Here is a 25,674-nt window from a genome sequence, read left to right on the forward strand (position 1 = left end):
GGCTGAAAGTGAGGCCTGCCTGCAGGCATGGCTTGAGAAGAAGCTGTCCTGATTGAAGAACTGTATCCTGAGTTGTTCGTGTTACTTCCAAGTTAATCCTGATCCTGAGTTGTAGCCTGCTGTTGTTGTTGCTGGTAGGTGCTGTCAAGTTGGTTCTGACTCATAGAGACCCAGTAGGACAGAGTAGAACTACCCTATAGGGTTTCCAAGGAGTGGCTGGTGGCTTTGAATTGCCGACCTTTTGTTTAGTAGCCAAGCTCTTAACTACTACGCCACCGGGGCTCCTGTAGCCTGTTACTTCCCTAATAAACCCCCATTGTGAATATGGTCTGTGAGTTCTGTTTGGCCATTGCGCTGAATTACTGAAACCAGTGGAGAAGTAGAGAGTGTTGTGGGGAGGACAGCTGGTGTCGGAATTGTCGAAACAGTTGGCAAGTGGAAGTATGTCTGACCTCCACCTCATAGGAACCAGCCTTGGGCTGAACTTGATTCTATTCTCTACTAGTAATGTGGAGGTCTGACACCACACCATATTATAAGAGGAATCTGAGTCTTCTTCAGAAAAGGAAGATGCAGAAAAGTGTATACAATGCAATTCCACTTTCATATGTGAACATAAACGTGCATACATATTTTTAAGATATTAGCATGGAGAAATTATAGAAGGATACCTACATCATTACCATTTACCTGCTGGTAGGTGGAAGCAGGGCTTATAGGACAAATGGAGAGAGAGATGAGAAAATGAAAAATGCTTCAGGTTCAAAGAGAACAGACTGAACACAGGTAGTTAAGACTCCACAAGAAACAAAGTGAAGGAATAAAAACAACACCCAGAGACAGGAATGGGTGACTATTTCAAAACACTTTAAATGGAAAAGTAACTGAAAGCAGGAAGAGAAAGCTGAGGGACAGAGCATTGTCTGCCCTAGAGATTGTGAAAGAGAGGCTCAAGTCTTGAGGCAACGGCATTCAAGACAAAGAAAGATACTGTATTCCTAATGCGAAAACAAGACGGCAAATAAAAAATTGAGAATGGCTTTTAGCTGATTTTAAAAAATGCACAAGAAAGATTAGCAGATGAAGTAGAGTATTTTACAAAGAATAAAGAGACAAGGAGGCCAAAAGTAGGAAGGGAAATAGAAGGACTGATCTAAGACAGAAATTCGTCCGTGGCACCGTAGAATCACCTAGGCGGGATGGGTTGAGGTGAGGGGGGGCCTGCCTCCAGAGGTGGATTTACTAAGCCTGGGGTGGATCCCCAAATTTGCATTTCTCTATGATGTCCCAGGTGATGGGGATGCTGCTAGACTAGGGGGTACATCGCGAGGACCACGATCTCAGAGCTTCCGTATTTGTCTAGAGGTCCAAACACAGAGTACAGAGAGAGGGAAGGCACTTGCCAAAGGATTAATACAAAAAACATTTCTCAGGTCAAAAGTCATGGTGCTTCAGATGAAAAGGGCTCGTCAAGTGAGGAAAGCAATAAGCAAAAAAGAGCCTAATGCAAGAGCATTTTTGTGAAATGTCTAAATATCAAGGATAAGGATCCTAAAAACTTTCAGGGAGGGTGAGAAACGTTTGCAAGGGAAGAATAAGAACCTGCATGAGCCGCAGACAATGGAATTTCATCAGATTTGTCTTTTAAAGAGATTATACTGGCTTCTGTGTCGGGATTGAATGGGAGGGCAGAGTCCGAAGGCTCTTGTAATAGCACAGATGGTGAAGATGGAGGATTAAAATAGGGGTGGTCGAACCTGAGAGATTTGAGGAAATTTTTAAAAGAAAAAAAAAAAGAACTTATTGATACTTTAGATATGGGCATACTGAAGCTGACTTACACAACTGGGTATGATACAAGGAGCCTGGAGGACGAGCAGGCTTAGGGACGGAAGAAGCTCGGTAAAGTGAGGGCTTTATAATTCCATCTGGGACATCCAAGGGGGGATGCTGAACAGGCATTTGGATATTCAGATCTGCAGCTCAGTAACATGGACCACAGTCCAAATATCAATGCTTCGTCTATAGATGGCTTTACCTGTAACATATTTCATAGTCCATCTACCATGATTTCATGAAAAGAAGGTATCTAAAAGGTAACTTCTAAAACTGGAGTACCTTCTGGAACTATGCAATGGAATTATTTTCATTTTTATCGTTCACTGATGAAGTCCTTGAGACAGCTCTAGCGGCCCCTCCACAAGCCCCGCGTGTACAGACTACAGTGCTCCCCGCAACCCACGAGCTCTCGTACGACTCAATGCTGTGGGAACCCAAGGTCTGCTTTTCACCTGGGGAAGAAGAGCACCATGCGCCAAGACTAGATACTGAATCACGCATGAGTTGTCAACTGGTAAGACTTGATACAGAAACGTATAAAGAATGTAGTTCTATTCCCACAGCCATGAAATCACTTCTGTGAGCCTGAGAGCAGTTCCAGATTTCTAGGCTCCACCCTGCCTTTTCTCTTCCCAGACGAAGTATGTCCTCACCTGGATCCGAGACCGGGCTAGGTACACATTAGATTTCCATTCTGTCTTCATTTTCCGGTACTGAGATGACTTGGAATGGACAAACTGCTTACTGTAAGGCGCATTCAGTTCTCCAGTGACTGTGCTCTGAAACGACTTTGAGGTGCTGGTGCTGTTCAAGGTGTGAGGCCTGCAGACAATGGCAGATCAAGAAGGAAAAAAAAAAAAAAAAGGAAAACTGAAGGTATCTCTGAATAATGCCCAAAGCCAGGCTGATTCACTTATTGACAGAAACGTACATCGAAAGCTACCTAGCAGCGACAACACAGCGATTTCTCTGACTTGGTTGTGCAGGTACACAGCCAGAGACAACAGGGTTTGTAAGCAGCAGACAAATCAAGCACAAAAAAACCACTAGAAGCCTAGAAACCCTGGGCTGTACTATGTGAAGTTAAAACAAAATACCTTAACACAAACCTCTTGACATGGGTACTCATTTTAGGTTCAGAACGGGCACAACCTGTGGGGTTAATGGCAAGAGGAAGTTCCATGAGAGGATTTCGGCCATACCGGAAGGTGTAGTTTTCACATGCCTCAACCCCAGGTAGCTGAAAAGACAAATGGACAAAAAGTTAACTCATTTCACCAAGACTACTGACAACTCTAAGCTGGCCAAAGGATGGCCGAACTCAAGGTTTCCCTGGTAATAAAACAGTGCCTTTAATTTCTACCTATGTTAATGTAACCAGCTTGTACTCAGATCCATTTAAGTATGAATATGTAAATTCAGTTTCAAAACAGAACTTAGTAAACCCTGGCCAATGTTTCTTGAAGAAAAAGATGAACTCACACAGCAAGCGCATGCCAACCAATGCACACAGCTGTGCGATTTTCTCATCTGATCATTTCAGCATTCACAAACATGGGGCATGTAGTAATTCACAACTTAGCTCTTTCATCTAGGTTACTGCCAACTTTTATCTTTACTGGGAACTTTAATGTTAAGTATAGTTAAAAACAACTTATATGATTTACTTTCTTGATCATTTCTCACTTCTCTCAATTTCACTACGATGTGATGAGGTTATCACTCTCGATGTCCTGGGGGTATAGGTGGCAGCTTAAGGTTTACTTGTAATTTTTATTTTAAAGGCCTTTTATGAGTCAGAATCAACTCGATGGCATTGGGTTTGGTTTTGGTTTTGGGTTTCCAGAATGTATTCTTATAAAATGTGTTCTCTATAAACACAAAAAATACTTATCATTTAGGCAAGCTTATATCAAAGGAAGCAATTAGGCATATTACTCAGTGGTTTCTGGGGTATTCTTTGCTTCTCCAAAGAAAACACAGCAATAATTTTTTATTTTTGACAACACTGCCTTATAATCACGTAATTTTCCAAAAGCACAGTGTGGATACAGTTCAGCAGACCGTCAAACACGCTTGTCATCTTTTAGGTAAAGAGGTGTGCCCTGCATCCACGTACACTTCAGAGACTCCTGGTCCTGGGAAGAAGGCAGGAGAGTGGCCATACCCACCCAGGTGTTAGAGAATGGGTACATCAACTTTCTGAAGTGCCTGAGAACATTAGGAAGCAAAGAGGGTGAAGGAAGGAATACCCTCACCAGTCTAGCATATTCAGAAGACAAAATTATGCTGGTGTCATTCACCATTGCTTGCCTTCAATCTTGAAGAGAACCTGAAACTTGTTAACCACCTCATTAAGTGAACATTAGCATTTACTGAGGTCTCCTAATTAATGATGAATTCCTTGCTTTCTTTCAGAGACAGCACTTACTCCATAAGCAAATTCATTACCTGAAAAGTGTTGTGAATATTACAAAATGTACTGAAATGTGTTAAAGTGGCCACACTGAGAAAAAAGTGTTTGTGTAATGAGAAAAGCAATTTCAATTCTTTTTTGACCAAACACTCACTGATTCAGCTATGCGTGCCACTGCAGAGACCGTTAATCCAAACAGATCCTCTCCTTTTAAATATGCTGGGAAAAGCTGGAGCATTTCAGACTTTTTTCTCACACATGCCACAGGCTCCAAAATTTTATCCCAAACACCTACGTATGGACAAAAAATAATTTTTATGACTTCTTGCTCTTAGCTAAGTGGAAAAAAAAACCAATATGCAGTATAAAATAAGAGAAAAATGAAGACTCACTCACAGACTTACCAGTTTTCAAATGAATTTTTTAGGTAGTAATCAAACAAACCTGGTAATGTCTGTTTATTAAATGGCAGCAATTTAAAGAACTAAAAATTTTGGGAAAAGAATATGTGATATTAAGAAATTAAACAGTACAAGTGCAAAAGAAAGTCTAGTACAGTGTGCATGAAAATCCACCCAACAGGCTGTCCCTGGGTTACGAATAAGACCCTTCCCTAAGTCTGTCTTTAAGCCAGATTTGCAGGTAAGTCGGAACAGGTACACACGGTTCTTACTGAGCATCAGTCAAACGTCTGTCCGAGTACACAGTATATATCTTACCTTTCTGCACATACAAAACACTTAAACACTTCCAAACCGCGCAATGTTTTCATGAGCATCGTACAAAGTAATGAATACATTCATTATTACGAACCATTGTATTTAACTCAAAATTTTAATATAATAGGCTTTATCGCTGTCTGTTCTTAAGTACAAGTTGTCCAAAGTTGTCCGTTTCTAGTTTATAGTGGCTATATATAAAAAAACAAAAAAACAAACCATAACCCAAACCCGTTGCCGTCGAGTCAATTCCGACTCATAGCAACCCTACAGGACAGAGTAGAACTGCCCCATAGAGTTTTCAAGGAGCGCCTGGCAGATCTGAACTGCTGACCTTTAGGTTAGCAGTCATAGCACTTAACCACTACGTCACCAGGGTTTCCAACTGGCTGTATCATGTTAGATTTAAAAATGATTATTCCAATTAATAGTATTTTTTTTATAGAGATGTCCCTTTCCCCTCAGATTTAAATTAAAACATGAAATTTGTATTTCCTTTGGAATGATTTTTAGGTCACTGCTATACATTTTTTTTAAAGAACGGATATACTTTAAGCAGTTTCTCAGTACTTTCTACCTTTGTTGTATTAATAAAAATGGCTACCCAGGCATGACTCTGGACGTAAAAATAACGTGCGATGTACACAGCGTGCCTCACCTGTGGCTTTTGCCTTCTAGAAGCTGACGTTAAGAGGGGCTCCACAGTATGTAATGGGTGAGCTTTGTCTACAAATCATTCTCGTTTATTTTACAAATTCCATCTTTGAATATATATTGACATGACTCTGAATTAGAACAAACCTAGACAAATGTTTAGAAAACTATACACCAAAGAAAGCAAGATGCAATAATCCAAAAATAATCCCAAAAAGTTCAGATGTGCATTTATAAATGCAAAGTCCATACCTGTTATTATAAATTACGAAATGAACATGAGAAAAAGCATGGGAATATGGACACAGAACCTTTACTAGCTTCATGTCAGTGTGACCAGCTCTGTAGACCAGAGAATGACTGTTCTTACCTTTGGGTGAGGTGTCACTTAAGACCAAGTCTTCATGGCCTTGCTCCACAATCCTGATGACGAACACTGGATGCCCGTCTTTCTCCTCAATGGAGCAGAGATAGCGACAGCGCCGGTTGGCATAGCGTGTGCTCCAGTACAACCGGCTGGCTTCATAACCCACTGGGTAGAGTGCTTTAGGAGAATGGAATGCTTGCATCTGCTGTGGGAGAAGCTGCCCGATGGTGTGGAAGATGAGGCTTCCAACACGAAAGGTGTGGTCACGCTCTCCTCGCTGCACAATGCTAGCAATCTGCCGTACTTCATCGCGTTGAACGTACACCCGCCTGAAGACTGCGAAGTAACTTAACTCTTGCTCATGAATGCCCTTTGGTTTGTGCATTGGACAAAGCATTGTTTTGTCCTTAAAAAACATGCACTGTGCTTTGATGGCACAAGTAAAGTGGTAAATGTTGGTGCATCGAAATCTGTGACACCCACTGGTGGCACCCATTTTATGACAGAAGACACATTTCATTTGCAGGCCTCTCCTCAGTGCTAGCTCCACATTGATTAAGGCACCAGCCTGGGTCTCATAGACCTCTGTGGACCACAGAGCACAATTCAAGTGGACCCAAAGATCTAAGTCAAGGTTGAGCAGCCTTGCTGGTCCATCGGTCAATCCATCACCTTCTTCATGACAAAAGCAACACTTCCTATAGTCTTTGGGCACAGGATCAGGTTTAAGGGACGTGCCCAATTTCTTTAGAAATTCATCAATTTCATCCTCACAAGGTGGTTTGAATGTTCCCTTGGGGATGACAATATGAATACTCCATTTCTTCCACTTCATTCCTCTCCACTTTTTATTTAAAGGCCTACAGTCATCAAACCCGCTGTGTATAGTTCTGAGCCGAGGCTTTAATTTGACTGTTACCTTAAGCTCATCTGGCTTTGCCTCGACTTTGGCTGCTTCGAAAGCAGGAGGGAAAGAGATAGGAGGTGATGTAGGCGGAGACACTCCTTCCTGAAGCTGCGGGAGACAGTGCACATCTAAAGTGGAGATGTTGTTGTTGTACTGATGGAATGCTTTGGAAGACACTTCTTTCACAGGTGACTGTGACAACGAAGGAATGGACTCCTGGGCAATAAAAAGAAACCACACAAAAAGAGAGTAATTCATAACCTTTGAAAGCAATTCTTGTTAAAGCAAGAAGTGAAGCGATCCCAAGGATTTAACAGAGAGTGTAACTTAGGGGAAAAGATCAATCAATGAGTGGTGAGGTTTCGTGGCCAGCAGAGGTCAATGCGAATGCTGCAGATGTTTAGGAGTTGAGAGCGAGCCCTGGCCAAAGTAGGGTAACTGTGGGTAGATCCTTCCCAAGCCTTTTCCACAAAGTGAAAACCCTAGAGAATATTCTGCTCTTAAACCTTCTTGGACCCTATCTATGGTAATAAAGTCAGAGAAATCAATGTCAGAGGAGCTAGCTACAGGGACACCTCCAAGATACTGTAGTCTCGATTCCAGACCACTGCAATAAAGTGACTATCACAACAAAGCGAGTCACAGGAATTTTTTGATTTCCCAGGGCATATAGGTTTTTTATAGAAGTTCTGTTTATACTATACTGTAGTCTATTAAGTGTGCAATAGCATTATGTATAAAAAACAATGTAAATACCTTAATTAAAAAATACTTTATTGCTAAAAAATGGTAACCATCGCCTGAGCCTTCAGCAAGTTGTAACCTTTTTGCTGGTGGAGGGTCCTGCCTCGATGTTGACGGCTGCTGACTGATGCGGGTGGTGGTTGCTTAAGGCTGGGGTGGCTTGGCAATGTCTTAAAATAAGGCAGTATGAAGTCTGCCACATTGATGGACTCTTCCTTTCACGAGAGATTTCTCTGTAGCATGCGATGCTGTCTGTTAGCATTTCACCCACAGCAGAACTTCTTTCAAACCCTCTCAAACCCTGCCGCAGCTTTATTAACTAACTTTACGTAATATTCTAAATCCTTTGTTTTCATTTCAACAATGTTCACGGTGTCTTCACCAGGAGTAGATTCCATCTCAATAAACCCCTTTCTTTGTTCATCCATAAGAAACAACTCCTCATCTGTTAGAATTTTATCATGAGAGTGCAGCAATTCAGTCACATCTTCAGGCTCCACTTCTAATTCCAGTTCTCTTGCTATTTCCACCACATCTGTAGTTTCTTCCTCTACTCAAGTCTTGAACCCCTCAAAGTCATCCATTAGGGTTGGAATCAACTTCTTCCAAACTCCTTTTAATGTTCTTATTGGCATCTAGAATGGTGAATCCTTTCCAGGAGGTTTTAAATCCACTTTGCCCAGATCCATCAGAGGAATTACTATCTATGGCAGCTATAGTCTTACAAAGTGTATTTCTTAAATATAAGACTTGAAAGCCAAAATGACTCCTTGATCCATAGACTGCAGAAAGGATGTCGTGTTAGCAGGTATGAAAACAACGTTCATCTCCTTGTACATCTCCATCAGAGCTCCCGGGTGATCAGGTATGTTGCCAAAGAGCAGTGATATTTTGAAAAGAATCTTTTTTTCTGAGCCGTAGGTATCAATGAGCTTAAAATATTCAGTAAACCATGTTGTGAACAGATGTGCTGTCATCCAGGCTCTGCTGTTCCGTTTACAGAGCGCAGGCAGAGTAGGTTTAGCGTAATTCTTAAGGGTCCTGGGATTTTCAGAGCGGTAAAAGAGCAATGGCATCAACTTGAAGTCACCAGCTGCATCGGCCCCTGACAGGAGAGTCAGCCTGTTCTTTGAAGTCGGGCACTAACTTCTGCTCTCTGGCTATGAAAGTCTTGGATGGCGCCTGCTTCCGCTACAAGGCTGTCCTGTCTACACTGAAAGCCCACTGTTCAGTGTGGCCCCGTCATCGACTGTTTCAGCCGGACCTTCCGGGTAACTTGCTACAGCTTCTGTAGCAGCACCTGCCACTTCGCCTTGCTCTTTCATGTTTTGGAGATGGTGTCTTTCCTTACACCTCATGAACCAAACTCTGCTAGCTTCAAACTTTTCTTCTGCAGCTTCATTACCTCTCTTAGTCTTCATGCAATTAAAGAGAGTTAGGGCCTTGCTCTGGATTAGGTTCTGGCTCAAGGGAATATTGTGGCTGGTCTGATCTTCTATCCAGACCACTAAAACTTTCTTCACGTCAGCAATAAGGCTATTTTGCTTTCTTATCATTTGTGTGTTCACTGGAGTAGCACTTTTAATTTCCTTCAAGAACTTTTCCTTTGTATTCACAACTTGGCTGTTTGGAGCAAGAAGTCTAGCTTTGGGCCTATCCTGAATTTTGACATGCCTTACTAAGCTTAATCATTTTTAGCTTTTGATTTAAGGTGAGAGAGGTGTTATTCTTCCTTTCACTTGAACACCTAGAGGCTATTTAAGCGTTATTAGCTGGTCTAATTTCAAAATCGTCATGTCTCGGAATATAGGAAAGCCAGAGGAGAGGGGGAGAGATGGGAGAACGGCCTGTTAGTGAAGCAGTCAGAACACATACACTTATCGATTAAGTTCATTGTCTTATATGGACATGGTCTGTGGAACCCCAAAACAATTACAACAGTAACATCAAAGATCACTGATCACAGATCACCATAACAAATAATAATGAAAAAACTTGAAATATTATGAGAATTACCAAAATGTGACACAGAGACATGAAGTGAGCACATGCTGCTGGAAAAGTGGCGCCGATACACTTGCTTGATGTAGGGTTGCCACAAACCTTCAATTTGTAAAAAATGTAATATCTGTGAAGTACAATAAAGTGAAGTGCAATAAAACGAGGTATGCCTGTATGTGAATTTGTACAGTGGAACTGTTTTTTGTTAAACTAATTTAAGAATTTCTGAACAAAAACTCCTTTAAGCTTATCCCCACTCTCTGAAATTCCTGTGTGTTAATCTTGGCTCAATCAATTGCCTTAAATGTGAAGGAAGGAGAAGGAGTCCTCTGTCTGCAAACATCATATTTAAGGTTCCTCAGTTCTGATCCACCTGCTGAAAGAGCTGTGCTGAGAGAGAAGCTCCAGCGATTTCTCTTTAGGAATAGACTAACCTAAACTAATAGATACCAAGCCCAAAGGTCTCCCCCGCTCCTTCTCATACACCCCCATCCCTCAATGCATCTGAAAAAAGACGAATCTCATATAAAGCCCAGAAGTGGCAGGAATTGCACACTGACTTAAGAAGACTATCTGGTGAAAACACCTAAGCTTTTTTTTTTCCAAAACTTTAAAGTGGCATATAGCTTAGATTTTATTATACTAGGGACCACTTCCTGTTGAAAAAAATAAAAGTCTCTAGCACTTTCTTCTAAGAAAGAGATGGTAGAGCAATAAGCCGGAGATAGGACTGATTGACAGCATTACTGTACAGGGAAAAAACTCCTTCAAAACATGATTAAAAAATATAACTTTTCTATCAACCACACATTTTGATACACTTAAATTACACAAAATCAAGAAAATGAGACCTTTTCTTCCGTGGTTTGAGCAAAACACTTTCTCTTAAAATATAGAAATAGATTTAAATTTTGTTTCTGAATAGGTTTCCCTATTAGGATAAGATCAATACATGCAATTTTTAAAATAATTGTTAACTAATTTAAGATATTCTAATTTAATTAGTAAAATCAAAGATTCTAGTATTAGTGTTCTCTTCAATTCTGAACTTTTAAAATATCAGTGAAATCTGCCCATTGTTGTCAAATAGGTTAAACTTATTTCATTTCAAATAGCAGCATGATCGAGGCTTTTCATCATCTCTTTCTCAACTTCATTAGCATTTGCTTAGGACTTCCTACAGAAAGAACCCTAAAACCAAAAACCAAACCCACTGCCATCGAGCTGATTCCAACTCATAGTGACCCTAAAGGACAGAGTAGAACTGCCCTATACGTTTCCAAGGAGCGCCTGGTGTATCTGAACTGCTGACCTTTTGGTTAGCAGCCATAGCTCTTAACCACTATGCCACCAGGGTTTCCAGAGAGAATCCTATGAAAGGGAAAAGAGCTACCGATCTACTCCATGAAGGTTAAAGCCTGGGAAAGTCTATGGGGCAGTTCTACTCTGTCATACCTGGGGTTGTACAGTATCAACCTGATGACACACAACATCCACTAATGTATGCCCAGAACACAGAAACTACTCATTATATATTGCTGGTTAAATTCACAATGTCCTCATTTTACCTTGCTTTCTGAGCTTTTTGCTTGTGCAGTTGATGAATAAAGAATAAAGCAGTTATTACTACAAAAGACAATGTCCTTCTCCACTCTACTGGAGCTTTCTCGGGAATCCTGAAAATCAAAGAGAAATGCGTGGGGATCTCAACAAGCCAAAATGTAATAAACACAGAATCTATATGCCGTTGATTTTTATGTTATACTCAAAGTGAAAGTATTTATTCTGAAAGTAAACTATATTTAGCATATAATAATTTGGTCAAAGAGAAATAAAGTTACAAATACAAACTTTATCATCATGTTTAACTGTATTTTAAAATATGTGGTCCTTACAATATCCAACTTAACAATCTGCTGTAGCTATTTGGTTTTTAAACCCATGTGAGTATAATATATGCTGATGTGACTACCGGAATATGAATCATGTTAAAAAAAAAAGTGTAGGAGTAAAGTCTAATGCAGACTCTCTTTGGAGGTAGGGGACGGAATTATAAAAGGAAGATTAAAGTACCTTGCTCACAAAGGTTAGGTCTTTGAAAGATTTCCGCACACCACTGCCCAGAATCACCACTTTACAGTGACAACACCACTGTGGTCTGAGCGCCGAGCCTTCTGCAATGCCATGATTGGAATCCTTATACCCAGCAACACCTAAAGATAACAGACTTTTATCAGTAATTAAAACTACTGGAACAAGAAGGTACACTGTGTAAGACTGCTGTGCAACTTGTTACAATACGGTATATTGTAAGTTACATTGTACTAGCCTTCATTTATCTTCTAAGCTACGATTGTAAGGCACAGATTATGTGCATGACACTAGGGTACAAATAAAGAAAATGTGTCTATTCTTGAGCAGCTAGGACACCAGTGCTAGCATGTAAAAAGTACCTAACAAAACCAAATTACCAAGACACATTAGTATTCAGTCTAAGTGAAAGGTCTGTCAGGGTTAAGATGATACAAAAGAGTTTTATGAAGGATGAAGAGGAGTGTGTACAAGAGTCTTAAAAAAGTGTGACTTGGAAAATCAAAGAAGAATTTACATCCAAAGCACGATGTAAATGTAAATAAAGACTGAGAGATTATAGTGTGGGCTGTGCTCAGAGAACTCAGCATGATTCGCTGAGCTATGCGACTGACGTAGGGTGTGTGCGGGCAGGAAAGAAAAGCAGAAGAAAATAAGAACAACAGAAGCAGAGCCTATGAGTTCAAAAATGCAAGACTGGTAACTTCCAAAGAAAGTTCAAAGATGAGAACTGGTAAGCTGCTAGATCCTAGTAGAAGGGTAAAGATGGAAACAAGATGACGAGGAGACTGGTGAGGAGACGGCGAGGCCGCAGGGCAGGCCTAAGACCACTGTCCTCCGATCTCCAGGGACAAAGGAAGGGAAGCTGTGTCATGTCAGTCTGAGGAAGTGTTCCTACTTCTCAGGGACAGGGAAGGCAGGAGCACATCTGGTGGGAAGAGAAGGGCCTTGTGGAGATGGTACAGATGCAGAGAGTAGTGATGACAGAGGATGCAGGAGACGAGGGAAAAGTTAGCAAAGTGAAGCTGCAGCCTCACCTGCACAACATGAAGCAGGTGGAATGGGAGGTTTGGGGGGATGTGGAAGAACAAAAGATGCTTCAGGGTAAGAAGGCTCTTCTGCCAGTGCTGTGCAGATGGTTGGCAATCAGTATTTACTGGTTACCAGCAGGATATACACAGACATATATATACATATATATACACCCCAAAGTACTAACCACACCCTAGAAAACAGAACACCCATATAAGGTTAATTTACCAAGGGTCATGCAACCACATGTTACCTGTTTTTGTTAAAAAATTAAACTGAGATTAAAAAAAAAAAGCTTAACTTTTGAATCAAGGATGCACTTAACTGTAAACTAGCTCACCATTGCTTGTTGGAGGAAATGCTGCATTTGGCTGCTTTAGCTGGTAGGAGCTTGCTAATCTGGGAGGGTTTGCAGACGCTGGTGGAGGCCCACGAAGAAGTAAGTGCTGCCGATACTCCAAACCGGGGTTTATCCTGTGGCTGTTAACCAAACCCATGGACGGAATATCTGGTGCATTACTAACCTCATAGCTGTTAGGAATTCGGACGTGAAGAAGATCGGAAAATGCGGCCACAACACTGCTGATGTTCTAAAACAAAATGAAAGCACCATGTAACCCACCCAGAAATCAAGAGTAAAAAACTGAAGAGAAGAAAAACTTAGGGTAAATGCTATCTGCATGATACATACAAGAAACCCCAACAACTACTATTTATAGTTAAAGGGGTCTCAGGAAAAGTACTTGTTTTAATGGACCGATATTCAAACAGAGCTTTCAGAAACAGAAATCCTCATAGAAGGATTCCAACTAACACTAAATATTCAGGACAGCATTAAGATTTTTTAGATATTCTATTATCTGACAGGTGTAAAGGACATGGAATGTGCTAAGCCTTTTCAGTTTTTATGGTTGGTCACTTATTTCAAGTGGCTTCTGTTCAGCTCCAGGTAAAGGCCTGAAACAGTTCCCAAGTGCTCAAGTGCTGTTGCTCTATTATGTAGATGGCCATCATGTCACTTCACTGGACTATTAGTCTGGCTCTCTAACGAACTCTCTCTACAGAATTAAGAGTTTAAAGACAAAAACAACTACCAGGTGCAGCCGCTACTTCAGGACATTTCTCCTCCTTCTGTAAAACTTTCATTGCTGATAACGGTCCTTAATTTTCTGCAATGTTCAGAGTTGTGAAAGAGTCTGCCTCTAAAAAGCTCTCTAAAATATATTACCTTTTATCAAAAAATGAGAATGCTAACTCATTTTGTCCTTTTCGCCATAACACAGGCTAAGATAATACAGTACTCAAAAGGAGCCAAGATGTCTGAAGTATCAATCCTACCTCTAACTTTGATCTTTTACCCTCATGATCTTACTGTATGTTTCATTGTAAGCTACCTGATTCATCTTTAAAAATAGGAACATAAGCCAAAGTGTTAAAAAAAAAAAAAAATCACTTCATTTTTTACCTCAGCAGCTGTGGGGTGCAGGGTAATTGCTACAGATATAAGACTTGATCTGGGCCCATTTGGGGATGTACCAAAAGGTGACGTGAAAAATAAAGTGCCTGGCTCAGTTTTGATGTCATTCCTCCTAGATTCTGAACCTTAAGGTTTAAAACAAGAAAAAAAAAAAAAAAAAAGGAAAAAAAGAATTGAGTGTTAATGGCTTTTCAAAATAAAAATATTTACATTAGTAAATCTGTATATTGTAAGAGACAATAGCAAGGCTAAGCGTTTTCCTTACTTTTCCCAGTATTGCTAGGAAGAATTGGAATGATCGGGGACGGCACAGGTTCTGGAGGCTCCTCTTTGACTAATGACAAATCTGGGTATCTGCTCACTGCCGTACCAACCACACTTTCAGGAGAGGATGAGGGAACAAAGCTGTCAGGAGTGTCCCGATCACCACAGTGATCCTGTATCCTGCAAGAAGAATAAACATGAACACATCAATGCGTGCAGATCCAACACTGGGGGCTCCTTGCACCCATCCAACAGTACCTACAGGTATTGCTATAACATTACTTTGGGCAATGGCAGTGATGTTAAGTAGTATATTAAGTATGTTAAGTAGTATATGTTAAGTAGTAGTTTGTTCAGGGTCAAACGGACAGCCTTTCAGAAAAAAATAGAAGAAATCTGTTTAGCTATAAACCCCTTGCTGTCAATTCAATTCTGACTCATAGCAGCCCTGCAGGACAGAGCAGAACTGCCCCATAAGGTTTCTAAGGAGTGGCTGGTAGATTCAAACTGCCGACCTTTTTGTAAGCAGTTGTAGCTCTTAACCAGTGTACCACCAGGGCTCCAATGTTTAGCTATTATGTAATTTAAGTGGTAAGTTTCCTTCTGACCAAAGCTTCAACATCAAAGTTTAAAGACTTGCCTGAAAGGAAAGATGTTCAGATTATAACATAACACCTCTGCAAAATTCCAGATCACTAAGACTATGGGAACACTCCCGTAGCTTGAAAAAGGGAACAGTAGTCCAGGCCCGTATCCAACAGGCATGCGCGCAGAGCTTGTTACGCCAACAGGCAGCAGCAGCTGAAAGCACAGCTACCCTGTTAACGCTGTTTATGAGGGCAAGATGGGGAAATGTGGTCATTATTGCTTTGTTGGGCCTTGATTTTCCTTAAAAGATAGAGTAAGGTAAATAAAAAAAAGAAGGGATGGGTCCTTCTTGTCTAGTTCAGGAAGGTAGGGTTTACCAAGGCAACTGTGTTGAAGGCAAGAGCAGCCTCACGCTGAAATCTGTGGACTATCCATGTGCCTCCCATGCTTCCACCAGAGTACATGCTGTCATGTGGCAGGAAAACATGTGAAAAGCAACGTTTTTAGGAAACCCCCTAGGAGGCTGCCTCCCAAACCTGTGAAACGAAGAATGGTCCCTATTTACAAATTTGGGAATTTCTAGCAGTGAGGTATAGGGGAAAGAAAGGAGACCTGGATTCTAAACCTGGACAAATGACTTCTCTTTGGTTAATAGTTTTCAATTAAATAAGGGACTTAAGACTAAGTTCACGTCTCATCAAACAGAAGAGAATTATAAGATTTTCCAAGTAAGAGATTAATAATTTGATGAAGTAAGTAATAACCCTCTGGATATAACTAGTTGGGTAGAGATTATTTACTAAGGGAAACTGATCCTCCCAAATCAGAATCTTGAGAAAAGATCTGGTACAAAGAGGTTACAATGCACTGAACAGGATATTCCTTAAATTCTCTTCTACAACAACATTCTCTGATATCGGTGAGTTCTACTCCTTTATTTTAGATCCAAACTCAATAAACCCAATACACCACATTCCTAGCTTATAAAGGACAGTGATCTTTGAAATATTTTGCATGGAGGTTTTACACTGCCTTAAAGTCTCTTTGTTATTATTTGTTGAATTTCCTATCTCACATCAGGCCAAAAAATGTACAAACTATTAATAGTAAGAATGTTTTACAAACTTTAAATTTGAAAAAATATTATTCACCAGATTTTACTCAAATGTTTTTATATGCTATTCCCACAAACATTATGCTAAATACATGCATATAATAAAACAATAAATAACTAAAAAATATTGGAGAAAGAAGAAATTCACCTTAATTCTTCCTGATTATTATGAGGTGGTGTTGGAAGTGAGGCTGGGACATCGACTGTCTTTGGGCCCTGAGCAATGGCTCTGGCTAACAAGTCATCCTGTGGTCTGAATGGCAGCTGAAATGGTTTAGGTCCCAGAGTTTTGGTAACTGGAAAAGCAAAAACACAAAACCGCATGCACATTTAGTCAACACTGACACACGGGTACCACGTTACAATTCTACTGCCAGCCCACCATGCACAGCTGGCAAAGGTACACTCCTCGAAGTGGTCACTTCTGGAGGCTACAGTCATACCTTCATGGCTCACTAACACTCCAGCTTTTCCAGCAAGCTCTTCAGTTGTTGCAAAACCATTTGCCATCTTCTGACAAGCCAGAGGAGGTGGTGTAGGAGGAAGAGAGGCAGGGGGTGTTGGAGGATTACTTAAATTATTCTGCTGCAGGAGACCAAAAAATTTTAAATTATATGCTACTGAACAAATATGCAAAGACCTTGCTAATACTTAGTTCTGTGAATTTTTAGCACATGGAAGCAAGGCTACAGAAATGTAATCAAGATGTTCCTAAATGCACCCAAGAAGAAAAATATACATACAAGGGCAGGAAGCTTTTTACTGGAACAAATAATCATGATTTTATGGACATAACGCATACATGCTATCTGCTTACTTACTTTCCCAGCTTGAGTATTTAACTTTGAAATCAAGAAGCAACTTTCCATTATACCTGATTCTATCTTCTATAACTCTTTACAAGTTTCACTGTTGTAGCAAATGAAAGATAACTTTGAAATTCAACCAATTTTAAAAAGCTCTGAAAAATCCTTTTATTAAACTCTCATGAAGATGCCCAGTTAAAAAAAAAGGAAACAAACGTGCAAATCTGTGGCCCAAAACCGATAAATTGCAACTCACATCACAGATATCAGAATCTGGATTATCCCTTTCAAGGCCCAGGGGACACCCAGTATCCCACCCACTTTATATGCCTCTGGAGTTCTCTGGGGAGGGGACAGTCCAATTTTAACATATTTAGCCTCAAGGTGAAAATCTTTTGAAATGTGTGTGAAACTCAAAAGTCCTGACTGGGAGCCTTATTTTTGTGTGAACTGAACATTGTCTTATGGGATACCTCGCAGATTTGTGACTTCTCTAAAACTTTAACAGGTTTTCAGAGGTTTGCCATCAGTTCTGTGAGATAAGCCTCCTCACCATGTTTCACTCTTACTATGTTCTTCTGAGAATGTACTTATGCTGAGAATAAGCTATTGCCAGTCTTCATTCAGTCATAGTGGCCATCTTCTCCTTTATACCATTCATTGTTTTCAGGTGTTACTGGTTCCCCTTTTTTCTAGCTTCTGAACAGTAAATAATGCCTTTCCAACAAGGAATAATGCATCGCAGTGGTCCCTTTCAAGCGACTGGAACTCTTGTAGGTTATTCTTAACCCTGCATTCAGTCTTAGCGCCCCATCATTGCTTCCACACGTAGCAGGTGGAATGTACCACTGTGAGCAGTTCTGCAGCATTCCAGGGCAGCTGTTTCTGCTTCTTAGCTGTTAGTACTGCTTTTGGTATAATGAAGAATGCAAAGTAATGGTAATTTTTCTGAGATTCAAATCCCTTTAGTTTTATTCACTTTGCCTCTAAGTACTGCTTTGCAGTAAGATGAATGCATTGTAGTGATAATTTTTTTGATATATACATATAAAAAAAAATCCCATGGCTTTATTTATTTATTTGGGCTATAAGTACTGCTTCTGCAGTAAGAAGAATGCATTGTACCATGTTTTGAAAAATTTCTGAAAAATAATAAAAAGGCTAAGAAGGAGGAGATTAGAACGTATGTGCAGCCATGGCCAGGTGCCTGTATGTTATACTGTTTTGCAAATTTTCAAAAAAAAAAAAAGAAAAATACACACTCAATTTTATCATTGACTCATACCGTCAGGATTTATGCTGTCCAGAGAAAGCTGGGACATTTGTGAGCCCAGATAATGGGTATTGAAATCCGTAACTCACAACAAAAATTCTGAGTTGGTCCTTCCATCAGCGTGCCTTCATTAGTGATAACACATAGTATCCACAAAAAATTCAAAAGAGAAAATAACCGGGGTCTTGAAAGGTATGTACAAGATCTTTGAAAAAGCAATAGTAGTGGCCATAATGACCTAATCATTAAAAAATGTAGTTCCCCTTCAAACATCTCTCCTTGCTTAACATTTATCACCAATTTGTCATTTACTGATCAGTCTCTCAGAGACTGCTGGAATCTGCCAAGAATACTACGTGAAAAAAGTGCAGAGTGAAATTACAAGTCTTGCAAAGATATAAAAATCCATGAAGACGATGAAGTGACATTGGGGAACAGCTTGTATCACAAAAAAAGGCACTGTAAGAGTTAGGGCAGGCTCTAACTGGAGAGAAAAGCCAACGAGAATAACAAATGGAGCATCAAAAGAGAACAATTCGATATTAAAGAAGAGAAGCCCTCAGGGAAACTGAAGATACCCTCGAACATTTTTCCAAAAATTATTTTTTTATATATGTCAGATGTCAAGTACAGAATGTCACATGATGCTATCATACAACTTTGTTAGAAAAATACCAAAAGATAAACTTGACTTAGTTTGGTATTATTTTAATAGCTAAGAATTAGTACATAGTTGTAACTATGAGTAAACTGTGAAATACATTTTTAAAATTCTAAATTTTATTTTTCAGGGTAATATCCTAACCACATTTTTTATTTCTACTATTTATTATGAATTTGGATTCATTTAAAGAGTTTATAAAGGTAATGGGGAAGTATTTCTTCTACCATGGAAACACACAGTGGATGTTTTTCACAATTTGTATTCTTACTTACACTTAAGTTCAACAAAAAGTTATGTTATTGGGTAAAGTGTTCCTAATAAATCTTAGAAGACTGAATGTAAACTAGATGCAAAAACAAGATAAACTTTACCAATTCTGATATGGTATTCAAAGATAAAGGTAACATCTTGGCAAAGAAACATACCTTGTATATCAACTGAGAATAGTAATCCGAAACCCCTTCAAGGGTAGCACTGCCAAAAGATCCTAGAAGTCGATTCCCACTATTAAATTGGCCACTGCCATAAGGAAGAAAGTGTGCAAAGTTCACGCCAATGATTGGTTCCATTAGAGGGAGCAGAGAGAGCTGCTATTAAAAAACACATTTAAGAGTAATGTACATGATAAACAAGCAAAGCTGTTTTTCTCAACTTTTCTAAGACCCAAGGCAACTTAAAGTCAAAATGGCTTGAGAAAAACGAGACTTAAAAACGTCAACTATCAAAATGCTGGAATGAGTGATACTGACGTTAGAATTTTTGAGACAGACTTAAAAGTAGGGTATGTTCTTATGTGTCCTGAATGGATGTGGGCAGACATCTAATAAGAAAAGCACCTTCCTTATCTTTGCTCTTCAAGAACTGGAACACAAATTTAGTTAGGTACTACCATGGCTATCAGTGGCTGTCTCCCACCTTCCTGTAACAACTATACAGGCTTAAGAATAGAGTTTACAATAGGGGAGAGTCAAGTGACTGCATTTCTTTGGTTCCCGAATCACATGAAATGGGGATAGATTGTTTCTTGGTGTGGATATCGCTTCTTTAGAACGTAAGTAAATCTCAATCAATCCATCTGTTACTGTAATTTTCAGGGGTCACAGGATAAGGTAGAAACAGTAAATCTATTAGGTTTCTTTTTGCAATGTCATTTATCCCTGTAACTCTCTATTGTAATTAGGAAATGATCACAATAAGAAGTGCAATTTAACAGAACTGAAAATCATTTGATCTTTCACTTCCTTGAGTTTTTAAAGACGCTGTTACAAACGACTCACCTGTTTTAAGTGGGTAAACGTATCAGTGTTTGAGTACATAGCTTGTTTCTCCTCTTCATCCTTTTTCCTTTTCTTTGAACGAGGTGCTGCTTTCTCTCCAGTCCTCTGAGCCCGTTTGCTTCGCTGTTTCTTGGTTTCACTTCCTCCATCTATTTTTGGCAACTGGTTGTTGCCACATCCAAAACCACCTTGCATTTGAGCCCCCAAAGTTTGCTAATGTAATTGGAAAGGTTAAGAAATAAGTGAACTATTCACACGTTTGATTTTTACTTCATGCTATTCCTGTTCCATCCTAGAATTCATATTCCTAACACAGGTACCCATAGTGAAGAAGGGAAAACAGACAGTGGCATCAAATAATCTAATTTTTTCCTGAAAGTATCATCTCATTTTTACAAACGTTATTCTCACGTACTGAAATCAGTAGGCTGTAAGCATGGGGAGGGAGAACTCCTAAGGAAGGCTGTTATTCCTCTCAGCTGCAGCACTACTCTGAGCCTGATCACACTGGTGCTAGTGCTGAGGACCAGTTCTCCTTATTCGTGCACACTGGCAGCTCTGGAGCACAGGGCTCCCAGCCAAATTAATGGTTATGGTGGCATCTGCATAGTGTTTTTGGTGAGTTATTTTTGGTTCCCCTTAGGAACTAGTGAAATACAAAGTCTGCTGAGACAGGCTCCAAAAAAGCTTCAAAACCTATACATCTTAGTTGACAGGAATGGCTATTCCCAGAGACCAATAAAAAGAAACACTGATCATTCAAATTAGTTAAAAATCATACATTTGACTGAAAAATAATGGCCATACTTAAAGTATAAAGTCCCTGGGTGGTGTCAACAGTAGCGCTTGGCTACTAAGTGAAAGGTTGGCAGTTTGAACCCACCTAAGCCACCAAGGAGAGGCCTGGCAACCTCCTTTTGAAAGGTCACAGTCTTGAAAAGTCCCAGGGGGCACAGCTGTACTCTGCACACATGTGGCAGCCATAAGGCTGGGCTGACTCAATGGCAATTGGTACCTGATATACCTAAAGTCAATGGGAGATGACCTAGAAAATGGCAAATAAACCTTTTATTTTTGTCTTTACTTTATGGTCAAGAAGCAAAAATAAGCTAGCCCTTGGAGAGATTTATAAGGGTAGTGCGATCAATACCTAAAAAATGTGACTATTTTTTAGGCTCCATTATTTCTAAACTTTATAGGAAGACTTTAGTATAGATAATTACAGTCGCTGAATGTACTGAATCTTTGAAGGTTTTGAAAATTCCAGTTTCTAATTATATCCTAAATGGCACAAAGCAGGGGTTGGCAAACTTTTTCTGTAAAGGGCCAGATGGTAAATATTTCAGCCTGTGTTGACCACACGGCCTCTGTTGCAACTACTCAAAACTGTCTTGTATTGCAAAAGCAGCCACAGACCACTCATAAATGAATGAGCATGGCTGTGTTCCAATAAAGGTTTTTTTTTTTTTTTTATCTGTGGACACTGAAACTTGAATTTCATATGTCACAAAATACTGCTCTTCGTTAGATCTTTCCCCAACCACTGAAAAGTCTGAAAACCACTCTTAGCTCATAACAGAAGTAGAGGAGGTAGAAGCAGGCTTGGTTGCACTGTGGACGACCCCTGGGCTAGATCAGTAGTTGTCAAGGTGTGGTCTCTGGAACAGCAGCAGCAAAGCCATGGGACTTGTCAGAAACGCAAATTCACTGGCCCCATCACAGACCTACTGAATCTCAACCTCTGGGGTGAGCCCAGCAATCACCTCCACGTAATTCTGACGCGTTGCCATTTTGAGAACCTTGGGCTTACAGCAGAGCTTCTCTAACTTTAACATGCGCACCTGGGAGGGATCTTGTTAAAGCACACATTCCGTTCAGCTGGTCTGTGGTGGAGCCTGAGATTACCGCACGTTTGAAAAGCTCCTGGTGATGTCCCCACCAGGGACTGCATTTTGAGAATTGGGGACCTGAGGCTTTCTTAGGGGCTTAATAGAGACTAATAATGCAACCACTCATTAAATATGAGACAGGCACTTTGTTAAGTGCTTTACAGACATTATTTCTAATCTTCACAATTACCCTAGAAAGCAGATATTACTACATTTCGAAGAATACTTTAAAATTTAAAAAGCATAAATGATTAAAAAGTCACCTGTGAATCTGCCTGAGATGAAAACAGTTAGCATTTTAATTTATCTGTTTTCAATCTTATCTATGCCTACATGTATTTTTTACTAAAAACACACACTGGGTCACTCTTTGAATTCTTTTATTTTGGTGGCTGCTTTTAAAACTTGACATGTGTTTTTTCCCCAGGCAGTAAACATTCTCATACAGCACAATTTTAATGGTTACAAAGTGTCCCATCACATATATATTTAACCAGTAACTTCTGTAGTGGATTCAGGTTGTTTCCTTCTCTCACTTTTTTCTCTATTGAGACAGAGACAGGACATGAACTATTCTTGCAGTGACATCTTTGTGCACATTAGAATTTGGCGTTCCTTAGACAGACTGCTAGTGTGCAGCTGCAATATAAAGGTAAAAAAATGTGCCTTTTATAAAAATATAAGCACTCTGCACAACTAGACGGTGCCCGGCTATCACCATCGACTGCTCTGACAAGGATCACAATAGAGGGTCCTGGACAGGGCTGGGGAAAAATGTAGAACAAAATTCTAACTCACAAAAAAAGACCAGACTTGAGGCGGAGCTAACATGGCGCTATAGACAGAAGTGCCATGCCATCCCTCTGCAGCAAAGACCCGAAAAACAAACGTTAATCCTGTCAAATGAGGGGATAGAGAACTCGATCAAGCACTGAACAGAATAAGAAGCTGACAGAGAACAAGGAGAGCTATGGAGTGGAGGTCCCCTACTAGCTAAATGTGACATGGATTCACCATCCCGGACCTCAGCCACCAAGAACAGTGGACAACAGTACCGGAGTGCAACTTCATAGAGCTCCCAAGAGGAGACAGAGCACCCGGTAACCAGGGATAGATGCTTTCCCACCCCTCACCCTTCTTCCCTGTACAAGGCCTTTGCCATTTTGCAACAAGTTGCTGCCAACCCAATTCCACCCCGCCCCCAGTGGGGGGCTTCCACAGAAGCATATTTCTGTTTTGTTGTTGTTGTTTCTTCTCTCTTTTCCTTCTTTCCTTTTCCTTTCTCCTGCCCACCTAGTCCCACACACTGCCCAGGCTCCTTTTTGGACAGGCTGAGCCACACAGCTCAGTTAGAGAGCTATTTGCACAAAGCCTCGCTGGATCTGCCCCACCTCTATCCACCGAATCCTACCATGCCATTAAGTTTTTTCTTTATTGCTTTTTTCCACTTTTTTTGCTCCTGTTTCTCTCTCTTCTTTCTCTCATACACTTAGCTCCATGCATCACATTTTGTCTCTTCCCTCCTGCCTATATGCATCACATGCTGAGCACTGCGCCCCGAGCAGCACTGGTGCAGATCACCAGACCCCGCCCTGCACTGCCTCCTGGCCCCACCATGTTGGCCCCAGAATGTGCTGCAAATGACACATCCCACCCCGACCCCTGCTGGAACTGCCCTGCTGCACCCCAGCTGAGGACCAGCCCTGCACACCTGGGGGAAGTGGCGGCAAGTATTATGCCCACGGACATGCTAATGTCCAGCCTGCCTGCCCAGACATAACCAAAGAAAACAAAAAAGCAGGACAAAACAAACGAATCTACAGTCAATCAACAAAGAAAATAATTCCTGAAATGTCTCAAAGACAGCAGACAATATCAAAACATATTTAAAAAAACAGATCGGGATAGCCACAGGAAACAACCAGACTAAAACACCAGATGACTTTCCAGTGAAAGAAAAGGTACTGAACTACCTAATTGAAAATTCAAAATTTACAATATTCAGGGATCTTCCAGAGATGAAGCAAAACACAGACAAAAGGAAGAAAAAAATAGACAAAAGCAAGGAAAATACAGACAAAATCAGGGAAAACACAGACAAAGCAACGGAAGAATTCAGGAAGATAATACAGGAACAAAATGTCCACATAAACAAACAACTACAAATCATATAAAAACAGCAATTAGAAACCCAAAAGATAAGCAACAAGATTTCAGACATGGACAGTGCAAAAGAAGATTTTAGGAGCAAATCTGAAACAATGGAAGACAGGATCACGGAACTGAGGACAAATCCTTGGATACCACTTTGAGGAAAAATTGGAGAAAAGAACGAAGAAAAATGAAGAAGCCCTGATAATGATGTGCGATACAATCAAAAATCTGAGTGCGACTGGAGTTCCAGAATGGAGAGAAAGCAGAAAACACAGAGAGGATCACTGAAGATTTGCCAACAGAAAACTTTACTAATATCAGGAAAGATGAAAAGCTGACCATCCGAGAAGCTCAACGAACTCCACGTAAGATAGACCCCAAAAGAAAATCACCAAGACATATCATAATCACACTCACTAAAACCAAAGACAAAGAATGCTGAAAGCAGCTCAAGAAAAACGAAAAGTCACAAAGGGGAAACAAGAATAATCTCTTGACTACTCGACAGGAACCATGTAGGCAAGAAGGCAATGGGATGACATATATAAACCTTGAAAGAAAAAAACTGCCAACCAATAATAATATATCCTGCAAAACACTCACTCAAATATGATGTCAAAATTAGGACACTTCCAGATAAACAGAAATTAAGGGAATTTGTAAAAACTAAACCAAGGTTACAAGAATTATTAAAGGGAGTCCTTTGGTTAGAGAATCTACAACATCAGACAACAACCTGAATCTAGGACACAGGGCAGCATCAGCCATATACCAGCCTAGGTAATAAACTCTCAAGAATAAAACAAAACTAAAAGATTTACAATAGGGAACGAGAGAGGTCAATCTGTAAATGACAAAAATGTCAGAACAAGAAAAAAGAGAATAAATGGTGCAGGTATAGAACTTTCAAATGGAGAGGAAGTCAAGGTGACATAAAATAATAAAAGAGTGGTTTAAACTTAGGAAGATAGGGGCAAATTTCAAGGTAACCACAAAGAAAGTTAACAAATCTACTCCTGAAAATAAAGAAAAATGTCTCAGTAAACATAAAATTTACAGAAACAAAAGAAATGAAAAAAAAAAAAAAAAAAAAAAAAGGAATCCACAAATAAAGGGTATTTAGCACAGTAGAGTAAGAGGAACAAAGAAAATGTCAGCACCACACAAAAAAGCACTACAAATGACAGCAATAAACTCACACCTATCAATAATCACACTGAACTTAAATGGCTTAAATGTACCCATAAAGAGATAGTGAGTGACAGGACGGATAAAAAAACAGGACCTATCAATATGCTATCTACAAGAGACACACCTTAGAAACAAAGACATAAATCTACTAAAAATCAAAGGATGGAAAAAATATATGAAACAAACAGCAACTAAAAGCACAAAAGT

The 25,674-nt window shown here is 40.0% G+C and overlaps 1 protein-coding gene across 17 annotated transcripts in view; it reads right to left on the minus strand.

Annotated features, from left to right (window-relative positions):
• KMT2C (lysine methyltransferase 2C) overlaps positions 1-25,674 on the minus strand; it is a 395,919-nt gene that overhangs the window by 15,446 nt on the left and 354,799 nt on the right. For 10 of the 17 annotated variants that reach the window (XM_064275087.1, XM_064275080.1, XM_064275084.1 and 7 more), the window contains 13 exons: positions 20,234-20,446; positions 19,382-19,546; positions 16,657-16,798; positions 16,362-16,509; positions 14,513-14,691; positions 14,236-14,372; positions 13,111-13,360; positions 11,721-11,860; positions 11,216-11,323; positions 5,999-7,118; positions 4,410-4,546; positions 2,937-3,079; positions 2,493-2,661 (listed from right to left, as the gene is read on the minus strand). In XM_064275087.1, coding sequence (XP_064131157.1) covers positions 2,493-2,661; positions 2,937-3,079; positions 4,410-4,546; positions 5,999-7,118; positions 11,216-11,323; positions 11,721-11,860; positions 13,111-13,360; positions 14,236-14,372; positions 14,513-14,691; positions 16,362-16,509; positions 16,657-16,798; positions 19,382-19,546; positions 20,234-20,446 — 3,051 coding nt within the window. Of the gene's footprint in view, positions 1-2,492; positions 2,662-2,936; positions 3,080-4,409; positions 4,547-5,998; positions 7,119-11,215; positions 11,324-11,720; positions 11,861-13,110; positions 13,361-14,235; positions 14,373-14,512; positions 14,692-16,361; positions 16,510-16,656; positions 16,799-19,381; positions 19,547-20,233; positions 20,447-25,674 lie in introns of those variants that run through there. The other 7 variants (XM_064275097.1, XM_064275085.1, XM_064275082.1 and 4 more) reach the window with 6 other exon arrangements.

Source organism: Loxodonta africana, chromosome 22 (assembly GCF_030014295.1).
Source record: "Loxodonta africana isolate mLoxAfr1 chromosome 22, mLoxAfr1.hap2, whole genome shotgun sequence".
NCBI lineage: Eukaryota > Metazoa > Chordata > Mammalia > Proboscidea > Elephantidae > Loxodonta > Loxodonta africana.